General features: G+C 36.2%; 1 protein-coding gene across 1 annotated transcript; it reads left to right on the top strand.

The window, feature by feature from the left end:
• Positions 1 to 14,089: 14,089 nt before the first annotated feature.
• LOC149532401 (WD repeat-containing protein RUP1-like) lies at positions 14,090 to 16,304 on the top strand. The gene has a single exon (XM_089804794.1). It carries the CDS (start codon positions 14,849 to 14,851, stop codon positions 15,926 to 15,928), a length of 1,080 nt encoding a protein of 359 aa, XP_089660920.1. The 5' UTR covers positions 14,090 to 14,848; the 3' UTR covers positions 15,929 to 16,304.
• Positions 16,305 to 16,945: the final 641 nt, after the last annotated feature.

The raw sequence follows: 16,945 nt of genomic DNA, 5'->3' as shown, positions 1-16,945 counted from the left end.
TTTCTAGTATATACAGCAATCGGGGGAATCTAAATCGCATGCCAAAGTTTTTAAATGGTTGTCGGAGAACTTGAAAGCTAGGCCAAATTTTGAAGTTTATAATCCCACATGCATGGGGTGAGCGCAATAAGCACTTGTTAAAAGGAAACTCCCGATGCAACTAAAAAAATGCGAGCATGCTAGGGGATTGGTGTGGGCCGCCACAGATTCGTAGAATCTACCTGTAATTTACACAATTTCACCGAATTTAGTAGGGACTTTGATGGTATAGCCTTGGCCATGGATTTTTGAGGCTGAAAATAAAATAATGAGCCTGGTGAATTAAAATATAATTCTAACTCTCTACAAAAATAGTATAAAATCCTTTGAAATTGCAAATCCAAGATCTGACAGCCTAGTTTTGCAAAAAAAAATTCTTTGCAACTAGACCGATTGGGCAAAATAATTTTTTGAAAAATAAAATTTGAAAATAATAATTGCAGGGATAAATTTAAATGATTTAGACCTAAATATGAATTAATAAGATCTACAAATGACCATACCCAAACTACAAATTGGGGCCTCCGAGTTTCAATTTGAAATTTTTTTTTGCCTCACGATCAACTTTCACCTAGCCTAGGAAAATCTTCACCGAATTGATGCTCCAAATGCAATGGCAAGGTCAAATCTAGATCTAAACACTCCCAATTTTTGCAAATTCTTTGGATTTGGGTCGAGGTGCTGAAGCATGAATAGCCTTGAATGACTATGTGATGAGAATCACCCCATGCTCTGATACCATGTAAGAATTTGGCTTAGGCCAAAATTCACCTAAGACCAAGGAACTCAAACACAAGTGCAATAGTAGACCAAAGAGAGTATGATCAGAATGATGATATATTCATTCAATATTCCATATATGCCATATTAGAGTACGCTAGGATTGCCTATATATAAAGGCCTTTGGAGAGCTACTAGAATGCATAGAAGTCAGCAACATGATAAGTCATACAACCAGGTACATGCCCACTAGATATGAGTTATCCTCCACTAAGCATGAAAGTAAGTGCGATGATGTGAGGACAAGCCTACAATGGTGTAGCATGCAAATTAGTGGTGTAGACAACATGTGCTAAATTAAGAGTGTGAATAACTGTGTTGTCTACATGACAACTCAGTGAATGATGCAAACTCTAGTGTTGTAGACACCATGTGCATAATTAGAGTTGCGTAACTCATGAGAGTACACAAACTCCTAATTGTCTCACCTAAATAAAATAATAAAATAATGCAATATAATAAAATAATGCATTAACCTAAGTAAACTTAAGTAAAGTGTAAATAGTAAATACTTATTTACACCAACAGTTATGAGTAACTCTGAAATCCTCTTCATCAATCAAATAGATATGACATTTAGATTAGGTAGCAATATGTCTTATCCATAGATTTGACATCAATGACAAAACAAAACTTGTTCCAATTGTGAGTTTCCAACTATATCTACAACAAATGAGTACATATAAATGTGTGATTGGACTACCTCATATCTCTTGTACTGATAGTGTTTGTCAAGGTTGTGCACTTGGAAAATATCATAGAGACCCATTTTTGGTAGGTAGATCCACACGTGTGAAGGCACCATTGGAGTTGATGCATAGTGATCTTATGTCATTTTCCACTCAATCTTTTTCAAGTGCTCAATATGTTCTTACCTTCATAGATAACTTCTTTAGATGCAGATGTGTGTACTTTTTTAAGTACAAGTTTGATGTCTTTGATTCATTTCAAATCTTTAATAATTTTTTGGAGAAGTAGTCTATTCTTTTTGTTAGGTGTATACACACTAACAATAGCGAGGAATATTTGAATCTTTCTTTTAGATATTTTTGCACTGAGCATGGTTTACATCATTAGTTCATAATTCCCCATTTGCCTCAGCATAATGGGATTGCAGAGAGAAATAACTAGATATTACGAGAGATGGTCAATTATATGATGCAGTATCGTGCTATGAGTTCTTCATTTTGAGTTAAGGCTATCAATTATGCCAACTCTATTCAAAATTAGATGTGTCACAAGAAATTGTGACATTTGACTCCTAAGGAGTCTTGGACTCATGTCAAGCTCAATGTTTCTACATTCTAAATTTTTTGTAGTGAGGCTTGGGCATTTATTCCAAATGCATAGAGGAAATACATGGAGAGGAAGAGTTGACCACTCATCTTTGTTGGCTACTGTGAGGATGTGAAGGCATACAAGTTATTTGACCCTAATTCTAGAGAGGTCTTTTCTTGGCAGGATGTCTAGTTTGATGAGTTTTATCCTCAGATAGGGCCTCCATCACCAACTTCTTCCTCACTACCTAGTATTTCCTCATCTCCTCTATAGGATTATGTATCCTCTAATTAAAATCTTGATGTTTATCCCCCTTCACTACCTCTACTAGATGTTTAGAGACTGCCCAAGTGGTCTTGTGATACTATTGATGAAGTTGGACCTATGGTAGGAGACCCTTCAGATTCTTGTCACACTTGTGCTCAGACATCTGGTATTGAACTATTTAGTTATACCATTTTAGATGATCCACATATTCTTTCATTGGCATTAGGACACTTAGAGTGGGATAGGGCTATGGATGAGGAGTACTCTTCTTTGATGAAGAACCACACTTTGGATCTTTGTCCTCTTCCAAAAGGAAGAAAGTTGGTTTGGTGTCGGTGGGTGTACTGTACAAAGTTTGTTGTAGATGGTTTTATTGATAGGTACAAGGGACATCTCATTGCAAAGGGATTTTCATAGATCAAGGGTATTGATTATTCTAAGAACTTTTCTCTTGTTGCCAAGATAAGTTCTATTCACCTTGTACTCTCTCTTTTAGTTTCTCAAGGATAGACAATATTTCAGATGGTTGTGAAGAGTTTCTTTTCACATGTAGACCTACATGAGGAGATATATATGGAGCAACCTCATGTTTTTGTGTAGGACACTTCTCTGCTATGCAGACTTTGGAGGTCTTTATATGGTCTCAAACAAGACCCTCGAGCTTGGTATGAGAAGATGAATTCCTTATTTCTTGCTTCATAGTTCACTCATTTTAATTTCGATCCTCTATGATTCAGAGTGTTCAACGAGATTTGAGAGAGAAGTTTGAGATAATAGACATTGGACTTCTGCACTATTTTTTGGTCCTACAGGTTGTTCAATCTTTGGATGGGATAGCCATACTCTAGTAGAAGTATGTTCTTGATATTCTTCATAGATTCAACATACTTGATTGCAAGCCTACTCCCACAACTTTTCAATTGGGTGTTGTTTTATCTACCACTTGCACTACTTCTACAGTGGATTCATCTTTATACAAACAACTTGTGGGTAGTTTTTTGTACCTCACACACATACACACACACACACACACACACACACACACACACACACACACACACACACACACACACACACACACGTCCTAATATATTCTTTATGGTTGGACTTGTCTCTAGATTCTCACATGATCCACATGAGAGTCATTGGCAAGATTCCAAATGTATCTTGAGGTACATATGGGGTACTACATGTTATGGCATTCACTATATGTTAGGGGATCCTCACATTGTTGGCTATATAGACTTAGATTGGGCTGGTGATATTGATGATTAGAGGTCTACTTCTGGCTTTGTTTTTTGTCTTGGTTCTTGTCCTATCACATTGTCTTGCAAGAAGCAAAATACTCACACATTATCATCCATGGAGGTAGAATATAGGGTAGTTGTGCTAGCTAGTTAGGAGGTTTTATGGCTTCAACAGTTGATGACAAAATTTGGATTCCCTCCTAATAGTTCCACCTTTCTTTGGTGTGACAATCAGGGTTCTATACACATTTCCCACAACCCAGTTGAGCATCAGAGGACCAAGCACTTTGATTTTCATATGCACTTCATCAGGCATTTGGTTCAAGATGGCTCTCTTAGCTTGGGGTACATTCCCACTACTGAGAAGGTTGCAAACATATTCACTAAACCTTTTGCATCCTTATGATATCTTCAGTTGCATTCTATGCTTGGGGTGAAGGAAGTTGTCCTTGGGGGGTCTCATTGATGATTCCTTCCTTCTTTTCTATATTTTAACTTCTATCTCTTTTTGGAGTAGGGTTTTTCCCACATGGTTTTTGCTATTTCTCCTTTTTTCAAAGATTTTTTTGTGTTGGGTACCCCATCAAGCTATGTTGCTAGGACCCATTTATGCTTTCAGTGTTGTAGTTTCCTTGCTTTTTCTGCATTGTTTGTAGCTGCATTGTTGCTCTTAAGGGGGTTTTAGAGTAAAAGATTAATTTTATTTCATTTATTAAATTACCTTTACTCCCTACTTAAGATTTCATGTTATGCACATGCATTTCCATTTAATTATTAAATATCATTTACCTTTTAGGGTTTCCCTTTCAGGGTTTTATGATCTCCTTTATTAAGATTGATCCATTGTGTTATTATTCATTCTTTTAGTCTCATAATATATTCTTACATATTTTCAAAACCAAACTCTTGCCTTTTCTTGTCATTTTCTTCTCCGTGATAGGTTCTTGTTGTAAGATATAAAAATATGGATGAATGGGATTTAGAATAATGCACATGAAAAAGACCCTAAACTCTTTTTTTTATACATACATATGAATTGTAAGGAGATGGAATGTAAATCTCAAAATTTTAATATTGAAATGAAGAAATGAAAATACTTACCTCCAAAAAAAACCTACTAAAAATGTTGTCAAATAGTTTCAAAAACTGTTGATTTTTGCACTTCTAAAACCAAAACTGTGAGATTTACAAAACCCAAAAAATATTTTTCTTTTCTGAGCTAGGTCAACCTTGACCCAAAGTCAAGGTAAGATCCTACCACTTTATTTACAACCTTGACGTACACTGCTCTGACGGATATTCTATTTGCGGATCCCAAAAGTTGGCCGAAAAGGATACTCAAATCTACACTGATATTCATTGTCTCACACCTGTATATGCAAGAAAAATGGTTTTGTTGTTTGGATGAGGAGTTTTCCTAGGTCAAACCTTAGTTTGGAATCAACCTTAATAATGGACTTGAAATAGAGAATGCTAGCAAGTATTAGAAGTAGATCTATCAATGAGCTATGATATTCAATACATATGCAATTTATTTGAAATGTAAACAAGTATATTGACATGAAAGCTTGGACTCAATAATGTAAATCAAAACCTCCATGATTGTATGCTTGAAATCCACCTTGAGGGATGAATGAATAGATCTTGAAGATGAACAAAAGGATCTTAAAGGAAGTTCACACCACCATGATGCATAGATCTAGGGTTTGAATGATGAATCTTGAATGTTTGAACAAAATACCTTTAAAGGCTTGAATGCTCGAATCCTTGATCTTCAATGGAAGACTTGAATGCTTAAATGGGTGATTTCTTGCTTAATTGAATTTTGTTGGAAGAAAACTTGATCTCAATACTTGATTACTTGACCATGAAAAGTGGTTGTGAAAATGAGAGAAGAAGGCTTCCTTTTATGCTAGTCTAGGGCACAAACTTTTAGAAAGGCTGACATGGGAGAATTAAATTTTAATTAAGCCTTAACCCCTAGAAATGGACCTATATTAATTAAAATTTAAGAGTTTACTGTTCTAATACCCAAAACAGTCAACCTAGAAGTAGGAAAACAAACTTTTGAACCTCTCCTTGCATCCAGCAAACTTTTTGATGAAAAGGGGGACTTGGGTCAACGTTGAGGTCAACTTTGACCTAGGTCGAGGTTGAGGTTGACTTTGACCTAGGTCAAGGTCGAGGTTGACATTTGTTAGGATTAAACCATAGACAAAAATAATAATTACATGCAAATATAAACAATATCATAAAATAATAGATCTCACAAAAAAGAACACAAGATAATAAGATTTAATGTAGTTCACCCAATCCCTAGGCTACATCCACCAAATAGCAAGTCTAATATTATTACGATCTAGTGATTACAACCTGATTACAATCCATAATCCCTTATAGCTCAATGCCACCGTAAGAACCAATTTTTGCATCACACCTTATCAAATAATCCCTAACCCTAAGCCCTTTTATACAAGTATTTTTTCACTTTAGGGTTAAAACATGTTGGCCATAAATTGGTGAATATAAGCAATAGCCAATTGGTGAATAGTAGACCAAAATTTTGTGCCATTAGCGAATGGTGAATAGTAGCCCAGAATTTTGTGCCATTGGTTAATAGTAGACCAAAAAAATTTAAAAGAATTTATGAAGTATGTATAGTACTTCCCTAATCAGTCACCACAAACTAACAACCTTGACCCAGGAGTTTAGGACCCCTAGGAAATGAGCCAGAAGTGAAAATTAGTGCCTGGGGAGGCCCAAATAGAGCCCTAAATAGGCACATAAGATGGGAAGGGAGCATAAAACAACTTGATGAAGGCCCAAAACACCCCCTAAGTAGGGCTAAAGATTCTTAACATGGAAGTTCTTCCATTTTAAGATGACACACTTGCATGCAGGTGTTGTATTAGATATGTATATTTTTTCTCATCAAATCCTTCAATATCTATTTCATACAATTTACTAAGTTCTCTTACTTAAGGGTCAGAGGATTTTGGTGAAAACTCTTAAAAAAACCAAGGTATTACCTAGACATATATGCCTTGATTGAGGTGTTTTGCAAAATTTCTAAAGTAGATAAGAATTGCAAAACTAGAAAAGGATCTAGGTATATTTTCCCTATTGAGATAGGTCCCTACCATTGTAAAAGTATCCAAGATGCTCTCAACCTGAAGGAAGCATTGAAGACCATGAATCTATAATCTCATTATTCCAAGCACAAATTTGATAATAAGAATTTTGATACATCTCAGCTTCAACTCAGTCATTCATTTTTTCATGAAGCCCATGTGGAAAACTATTGGGTGTTCTGTGGTAAGGAAGAATATATTATGGTCTCAATTTACCATAAGACAAACATTAGAATTCAAGATTCTCATGAAATTAGCTAGAATTGAGGAAGCAAAAAAAGAACAGATCTTTGATCTTATTTACATAAAACAAGTCAAAGCCCTTCCCACGCCCATCTTGGACTGGAAAAGCCAGAAGAGGATGACCTCCATACAAGGATTGTCCTTGTCATTGATATAACAAAAGCATGGCTCAAGATGAAAAGATAGTTGAAGCCAAAAAGAATATACCAATATACAATTCTCTAAAAATGGCATCAACTAGTTCTAGTTTAGTGTTACTACCCCCTGATACTGATAAAGTTGCATCACATTCCCTTGCAAGTGAACAAGTTCCAAAAAAATAAGTCAAACCACCTACAAAAGAATCAATACAAGTTCAAGCTCAATTATCCATACCAATCACCAACTCCCAAATTTAGGAAGGAAAGAAGAAAAAGGAGGTTGTAGTGATCCCAAACAATGAACCTAGTGGAGAAGAACTAGTAGCATAATCTATTGCAAAGATCCCTACAGAGGTCACCAACCAAATGGATCACAGAAAGCATGTAATTAATGGAACTAATACTATGGGGGCGAATGCATTGGCTGTTGGAAATTTGGTTGAGTTCCAAGCTCCTTAAACTTAGGGTAATCCTTCCACTCTAAACTAGTTTGATCTCTCAATGAGAAAGAAAAGGAGTATAGAACCAGTGACTCTCCTTGTAAAGTACATGGTAGGCAAGCATCTTGGTAGAACTCCCAAGAACAAGAAGCCAAATATGGAAGATATGTTTGATGTGGATGATAAAATAGGGCAATGGGTAATAGTCACCTCTAAATCAACTGGCGACAAATGGTGCAGTGGCACCCATGAAATATTTAATTCTGATCATTATTTATCTACTATTATGCAAAATGTAAGCAGGCAATTCAAAATGGGTAAATGTCAGGCAATATCACGCCACATGTAACAAGAATCTTGTGTTGTTAGAGAACCACCAAATAATCATTAATGTAACTAAAAATGTACAGTTTTGTAACGGTTACAATTATCTTTATATAGATTATTCAATCAGAAAGGAAATCGATACTGGAATGAGAATGAAAACGGTTACATGGCAACTGCCTAAAATGTTATAAAAGGAAGAGATTGTCGATAGGAAGGGATAGGGCAGAGGAGTGTGAAACAAATCAAGCTCTCTGGCTGGAAGCCAGAGAGCCATCAATATTTTGTTGGCCGAGCCATTAATAATTGTAGTCATTCAAATCACATGTGGATTTAGTTTTGAATATAGTGGAAATGTGTTTTGCTAAAATTTAGTGTTTTCCCTACTATCGATCTCTGTCTTGAAGAGTAGAATGGTGATAAATGAATATGTATCAGGTTTGATGGAAGATTCAGTTGTTATTGTATCGATTTCAATGTCTAGTATGAATGATACAAAAGTGGTACGAATCGGGTCTGGTCATTATTTCAAATTTCCATTGTTTATTGTTTCCTGTTTGTCGATTTCCCTTATCAGTGCGGACCTTGTGATGGTGGAATAGAACAGAGAAGTAAACGGGTCTAATAGTCTTCAATGTTTAGAATATAAGTTGCATAGCATTTTATGTATCGGGTTTCAAAATTTGTGAATTGGTTCGAACATTTGAGAGTATAACGGTTTGTAAGAAAGAAGAATTGGTTAAGAGAATCAATGGAAATTTCTTGATTTGTAAATCAATAATGTGAAGAGGAATCCAATTACTATCTGAGAGTTGAAAATGCAGTTTCTTTGTAAAAAGGTGGTAGAATAAGGTGTCAACACTTTTGGCATTCGGCATGAAACAGGTGGAAAACTGATAGCAAGATATGAAAAGCTTTTAATGTTTTGGGTTCGCATTTGATGTTAATAAGATATTAAGATGGACCCAAACTGGCCCTGGGATATGTATGATTGGGTCTTGATAAATCCAAGACGTCAATGAAGTGGGTTATGCCTCGAGAAACGTTGTCTTATTCGTCCGCAAAGGAGATCTTGTAAAGTGGTGTTTGCGTTTGCAAATTGGTGAGTTTGATTTAGTGAGAGTTACATGAGGTAATATAAAGCTGATAGTGTTATATTGAGTTAAGACTATTATTGTGAGATACAGATTTGAAGGTTGTTTAAAATGAATCAGGGCAGTGAACCTATTATAGAGCAGTGTTGGTTGATATCCTGAAGTCGGGGACTTCTTATAGAACCTTGAGTTGAACTCTAGTTCCTTGAATGGATTCCAAAATGTTGTTGAATCCTCGAGTTGAATAGGGTTCCTTAAGGGGATATTAGAAGTCTCTGCATCAACAAAGACCAGGATGAAGTTCTACCACAAGAATTCATAGTTGAAAGAACTGACCTTGGAATAACCACTAGAGCAATTGAAATGAAATTCTTCAATTCCAGCAATAAGAATACTGAACATAGGATCTAGAAGGACTAGAAAGATAAGAGGGAAATGAAGAAAACTATACAATTGACGGTGGTATACATTCATGCCCTCTAGAATCTTGATGCATTGGTTGTCCCATGTAGTACTTTTGTGATAGACGTTTCTTCCCTTGCCAATCAAAAATTAATTGATCAAGTTAAAAGGGATAGGTCAGCAGCTTGATTCTTTAATGATTGGGTGGATACTATAACAACTAGTGGGGTAAGTTACATCTTCAAATTCACTGAAACCAAAACATGAGCAACAAAGATGATGGTTGAACTAAAGTCTAAACTGAATGCATGGGAAATTGAAAAGGTGAAGTGGGATGAATTTATCATCCAAATTATAGAGGTTCAGACCTGTGGTACCACTAAATTTGTAGTAGACATGCCTGATGCAGGTGTGAATTTTGATTTCATGTTCATAGCAAGAGCCAACTTAGAATGGACGAACACAACCATCGAAGAGGGTCTAGATGAGACATCAGAGTCGTTGAAAGAAATGGAATGTCTCAAGTAGATTCTAGATTATGACATTAAATGTATTGATGTTAGAATCATGGGAGATGAGGATAATCCTGACAGGGGGATCCAAGAAGTGTTGGTGTCATTTCAAGACAAATGAAAATAATGAAGGAGATTCAAGAAATGATAGTCAAGGACTTCACCAACATCGCTCGCGCAAACTCCATGATGATTATATGCAAAAACTACCTAGAAGTGCATAAAAAGAAAATGGATCACGTTCATGAGATCAAGCACATGTGGAAACTAAGGGTGGAGAAGATTAGAGTGCCCCTACAGAAGGAGTTGATTGAATTTTTTGCTGCATACAAGAAGTGGAAAGAAGCAGGTGGTGGAATCCCTGAAAATCTAGAATAATAAGCCAATGTAGATGCATCTAGGAACTAATTAGATAGGAATTAGGGGCTTTACGCCTTAGCATTCTTTCTTTTATTTAGTTTTTTTAAAAGACTTTAATTACGTATGTTGGTATACAACTTCTGGTGAAGTTAGTTTTTAAAACTGGATCTTTAATCCCTGTCTAGCTATATAACAATGTTCTAATAATTTTGAGAGGGTCAACTCTTTAGATATTGAAACTTTCATTTTAGTTATTTGATTATGGATCTGTGATATTGATACATTTAATGCATTAATATATGGGATCGTGTGGTTTTATATATAAATCTTGGTTATTAAATCGTATGGTTTATTGCAACATACTTTTCATTGGTGTGTGAGAGTGAATGTATGTGAAGCCAATTCTTTCTTTGCATTATATGTTGATCTTGAATCTGGAATAATAGAGTAGACTCCATTTAATCTTTTCTATTTAAGATTGTTTCATAGTGAAATTGGTCATGTAGCTAATCATTGTTATAAATTTTGAATTTCTTTTCAATTTGCACATTCTTTTCATCATTATGAACTAAGTGTCTTTCCTTGTACTTTTTGGTCAAAACTAATTGTAGAAACCATTCTTTTATAATAAGATTAAAATCCTAATATCTTTTAATTTATAAGGTTGCCTGCAAATACAGAGAGTTTGCTATCAAAGGGACTCATTTGTTAGTCTTGGTGTTTTCTTTCCTAAACTTGGGAATAGAGTCAATAATCAATTAATACTTCAAAGGGAAAAATTGTTCACTAACCATTTTTAAAGTGGCTATGTGCCTTATCATACTTTGGTTTTGTATTTGAGCATTGAGCTCTAGGTTCTAAGCATGAATGTAGTTGCATTCTCCTCCTTTTACATTACTTGTACCTTTAGCATGATACGTATTACCATCCCCACTGAGGTTTTCCCCTTAACTGCATTTTCCCCGACAACAAATCATGGTGCTATGATGTTGTTCATGTTGTTTATATTTGTTAACTTAATTTTTTTAATGAGTGGATTCAAATTTTTGTTTTTGTTTAAGATGTTTGTGGATATTGTTGCATCGATCCAACCTCCCCTCTCAATGCTTTGTAATCCTAACAAAACATTTTCAAGTAAAAAAAACCCACACTCCAAAACCAAAGAACTATTGTATTGTTCAACAACAAAATATAGTTACAATATGATTTTCAAGCTCTAACCTTAACATGGAGATTTACATCTCACTCCATCCTAGAGAAAATTTGGTAACATAACCCCTATGAGATGAACTTATTTGTCATACAACTCATCTAGAAACACTTGTATTTATAGAGCTTACAATGAGAAAAAATAATATCTTCTTAAATGTGTTCACATTTATTATATATATAACATGCAATTTGAAATTTCTTTTTGCACAAGTTTTGCATAAATATTAATGTCTATTTTTAAACATCCAAGTCTATGTGTGGAAGATTTAGTCTTGCTAAGGATCTTTCCAGAATCATGCATTTAAGAAAGAAGTAAAATAGTGCTACCACTTGTCACTTGGAAGGAATTTTTCGGAATTCCTTAGCAATTATTTTCTTAAATCATCCCTCCTTATGATAAATGTCATGGCCTCTCCTTTTTCTCAATGCTAATTGTACCCAACTTCCCATTGGGTGCCACAATTAACCTATACATTCTTGAAACTTGTATAAAAACATTAATTAATTAAATTAACAACATATGATCAATTAAAAATAATTAAATTTAATCCACTCAAGGCTCATGTTGAGGAACATAAGTCCCAATATTTTCCTCCAAGGAGTAAGTAATGAAGATTAACATTGTTTTTAAAATAATTAGAGAGTTTTTTGGTATGCTTAGTGAAGAAAGTTGCGGCCTACTGTCCCCATAGTTGCTAGGAGTAATAACTGCAAACGAAAAATGTTTTGTGGAAATAAATGAAAATAACCTAAAGGCCCTTTATAACTAATATTAGAATAATAATCATCCTTGAAATGAAGGCACGCTAAAAAAATTGCAAAATGATAGTGCTTATTTACTTGTCCAAGATTTTTTTACAATAAAAAAGAAATTGTGCGCGATTCATTCAAATATGTCTAGTACGTTCAAAAGTTTGATTCAAAGTACTATTTGAGGTGATTAGTCCAAGAGAAAAAATAGCTGACAATTGATTATCATTTTTTCAAAGCATAGTTAATACATCAAATCTGTTAGTGTTGAGTTGTTAAATTTAATTCATACTTACACCATTTGCCACCTTTTTTCCTGTGGCATGTCTCACATCGATTTTTTTAGCAGTGTGAGACATGATGCCATTTTAGTGGAACTTCACACAATAATAACTTATCCACTAATAACAAAAATGAATCAGTTTGATGATTCTCTATAAACCCATTGACTAGTGTCAATATATTAAATTCAAACATAAAAACTTCTATTATCACAAAAATAGAATCAAATACTTTTTTTGAATTATGAAAAGTTTTCACAAAATAAATTTTAGTTACAATCTTCACAAATTTAATATTTTAATATATATTTTTTTGAGTTAGACTTTGATCTAAGAACAAGCTTTTCTCTACCAAACTAAGGATTACCAAGTCTTATTACCAAGCATTAAAAATAAGGACACAAAACAAGTGGTTGAAGAGGTGTTTGGCTTTGAGATTGTGAATGAGCTTAAGAGATTTATCTTTTTTCTTGTACTAATCTCCTCCACTCCATGGATGAAGTGGCAAAATATGGCCCATGACTTAGAGATTGGTCAAACCAAACCAAATAGAACAAGTAAAATCTTATTAGGTATTCTAATGTAGTGTTTAGAGAATGAACAAACATTAATAAAGTGAATGCAATAACAAATTAAATGTTTTCAAAGGTGCATCTCCATCCAAGGTAGTTGCAATCGACTTGGTTGTAAGGTAACCAAGAGGGCTATATGATGTGGAGGCGACAATTCTTCCCATATAATAGCATGTAAGTACATGTTAATCAAAAAAATTATGTTAAGACAATTTTTAAAGCCATTTTTAGGTTTTTTAGAGAATGATCAACATCAATAAAGTGAATGCAATAACAAACCAAATGTTTCCCATTGGCAATAGTTACAATCAACTTGATTGTAAAATAAACAACATGACTATATGATGTAGACGTGGGCATTCTCCACATAGAATTGCATGCGAGTACAGGCTAATCAAAATTTTCGTAATAATAATAATAATAAATTGTATTTTTATAGTTGTACTATTTTATGTGTAAAATATCCGGAGCTATATGATGTGGAGAGTTCGTATAGCCTTTATGCCCTATCTGAAGGGGTGAAAAATGATGGGCAGTTTTGGACTAATGAGACCTCCATCCGTATCTGAACTGTCAACGTACCGAGGCCTGACACGTGTCCATGAAATTAGATTCGACAGTCCAGATTTAAGTTTGATAATTGGTGGGCGGAAGACCACATCACCAGGAAATTTCCATCCACATATCCATTTTGAGCAAACCAAACATAATGACGCAACATTCTCGTTGTTGTCGGTCTCAAATTTATGGTGATTAATAAATTTGACGGTCAACTAAAATCCTTCGTTACCCCAAATTCCATTTAAATCTCTGTAGCAAAGTCCGGAGCAGAAAAGCTCGCATTAAATTTACATAATAATAGTCATCGTTCTTAAAATCTATAAGGGGCTCAGATTTATTCCAGGGAGCTTTGAGCGCTTTCCAGATAGTTTGGAATGAGAAAGAAATTGAAAGTTTTTTAGGTAATTGGGCTCTGCTTGCAGCACTATGGGCCCATCTACTGACAATACACTCGGTTTATGGATATTACTCTCCATTGGGGATTGGCTATGCTTTGCCCACGATGGCTTCTCTGTACAAATCCCCCTTCTGTCGGACTTGCATTGATGATCGATTCATTGTCGGAACTGAAATTTTTTCGTTCATTCAATCCCAAAATTCAATCTTTTCCACACCCAAGTCCGGAGCTGCATTAATGATGGATTCAATCGCTGTATTGAGTTCATCGCATTGATTCAATTTAAAGATTGGATCTTTTCCACACTCAAATCCATTGATTCATCACCAAGATTGAATTTTTTTCCATTGATTCATTTCCAAGATTGAATCTTTTGCGCATTCATGAAAAGCATGGAGAAAGAACAAGCGAGATTCAGATACTACGTATGTGGCTTATCTGAAAAGCATTGAAAGAAACACAGAGCAAAGAAGATTCACATTGTTTGTTTCGGTGAAAAGCATTAAAAGCGAGCACAGAACAAAGAAGCCCCGGATTCATTTCAGCTGGCTGGGAGCGCATCTACGCCATCCCGTACAAAAAATCTGGCACCAATTTCAGCAAATTTCTGAAATCCCCAGGACATTTAAGGTCAGTAGGCATAGATAAAGCTCAAGTAATAACTTTCCCATCTCTTTTCCAGTCTCAAAGTACACAATCTCATCAATCGATTGCAGTTGAAGCCAAAAGATACGTTTGTCTGTGAAGTAATAATGGATTCTGCCAGTCTGCCATGTTGGGCCTAGAAAAGATGGATTCTTGTGGGTAAAAAGAAGAAAATGCCAGACAAGGAAGGAAGAGGAGAAGAAGAGAAAATGCAGTATGGGTTCCGGCCAATAGCAACGTTCACATCGCCTGGTAGCGAAGCTTCGGACGCCATAAGCTCCATCGACTTCAGCCCCGACGGCTCTCATTTCGCCACGGGGGGCCTCGCCAAAAAGATCCGCCTTTACAGAACAGCCCCACTCCTGCCCGCCAACATTTCCTCCTGCCCGGCCGAACCCAACCTGTCCGCCGCTGCCGGGCTAGAGAAGGTCGAGGAGATCTACGCGCCGGCAAAGCTCAGCAGCGTGGCGTGGTGCCCCTCCGACCGCGCCGTCATTTCGTGCGGCGACTATGATGGCGTGGTGACAGACTGGGACGTCGAGTGCGGCGTCCCAGTCATGGAGCGCTACGATCATGGTGGTCGGCGGGTGTGGAGTGTGGACTACAGCCGCACGGAACATCACCCGGGGCTCTCCGCCTCCGCATCGGCCGACGGGACGGTTCGGTTGTGGACCGCACGGATGGACGCCAGTGTGGCCGTCATGCGGCCCTCTGGTGCCTCCGTCTGCTCCGCGCAATTCAGCCCATTTAGCCCTTGTCTCCTCATGGCGGCATCCGCCGATGGGAGTTTCTCTCTGTTCGATATCCGGATGAGTGAGAGATCACTGTTGAGCACCCGGGGCCATGCCCGGGCGGTGAGCTACGTCCGATTCATGGACGAGGCACGTGTTGTATCGGCATCCATTGATAACTCAGTGAAGGTTTGGGATATGGAGTTTAGGCTTGAGAGGAGGTGGGAGGGGCAGCATTTGAATGTGAAGAACTTTGTGGGGTTATCGGTGTTGGAGAGAGGTGGTGGGGGACTCATTGCATGTGGGTCGGAGACGAACGAGGTGTTTGTTTATCACAAAGATGATGAGAGTTCGCTCTGGCGGAGTTCAAAGTTGCCTTCGGCTGATGATGATGCGGGAGCTTTCGTGGGTGCCGTTTGTTGGGGACGAGTGGATGGTGGGTCTTGTGATGACGTTCATTCTCTCGTGGCCGCTAATTCTGATGGGTCGTTGCACCTCATCCATGCTCGAGTTCTTCAATAGGGCACTCTTTCCTTCTCGAAGACACCCTTATGTCGACTTTTAAGATTGGCGTATTGCTTTGCTCCACATCTATGAAGTTGGGAGACTTGTTGAATCATACATTTAATTCATTTTTGTTTGGTTTTCTTCCATTCTCACCACCCTTTTGTGTGTTCGAATCGAGGAAGGAAGTCTACGCAAGTAGGGCAATCTTCAGACACAGATTAAAGAGGCAGATTAAACATCATACAGTAAGGCTTGATTCTTATGGTAGAAGTGTTAAATAGTTAAAGTTGACCATTCTTTCAATGGTATAATTGATTCACTTATTCATTCAATATTAAAGAAATTGTTTGATTTGTTCTTGTTTGTTTGTCTTATGGTTTCACCCTCATCACCCTTTGTGTTGCCACATTCTTGAACTTTTAATAGTGGCAATAAGAGAGATTACTTCTTTAAATCTAAAAAGGAAGCCTGTGCAAGTAGGAGGCTTCTTCAATGGTACATTTCACTAGCTTACTTCATTACTTCATTCAAAGTATTGAAGATTGAAGAGATCAATTTATTTGTTTTTATTATAATCAAAAATATGTTTCAGCTTTTGTTTTAAAGTAGAAGTTTTGAATTCGATTAGTTTTCTTATCCTTTAGTTTTCTTTTCAATCTATACCATCTCGCATGTGAATTGATTGTTTTGAGTGGAATAAAAGTTTAATTATAAAATAAAGAGTATAAGTTTTAAATTTGACTAATTCTCCTATCCTTCAGTTTGCTTTTCAATCTTTTATCATTTCACATGTGAGTTGATTCTTTTGAGTGGAATACAAGTTTTATTGAAAAATAAAAATGAAATTGAAAAAAATGAAAAATCAACGGTTATCTTCCATTTACAAACTAACTCCTTATAATGTCACATTCTTCAAACATTAAGAATGGTAGGAATAACACAATATGGTTGCTTCAAATGTAGGAAGGGAGCCTATATAAATGGTAGACTTCCTCAGCAATACATTTCATTAACTTATTCAATATTGAATAG

Source organism: Cupressus sempervirens, chromosome 10 (assembly GCF_028749045.1).
Source record: "Cupressus sempervirens isolate cs-2001-9-10 chromosome 10, ASM2874904v1, whole genome shotgun sequence".
NCBI lineage: Eukaryota > Viridiplantae > Streptophyta > Pinopsida > Cupressales > Cupressaceae > Cupressus > Cupressus sempervirens.
The sequence above is the reverse complement of the archived record's forward strand: the minus strand, read 5'-3'. Positions and strand labels throughout refer to the sequence as shown.

Excerpts from the sequence above, each read along its gene's own strand:
- LOC149532401 (XM_089804794.1), top strand. The coding sequence starts at position 14,849 with ATGCCAGACAAGGAAGGAAGAGGAGAAGAAGAGAAAATGCAGTATGGG.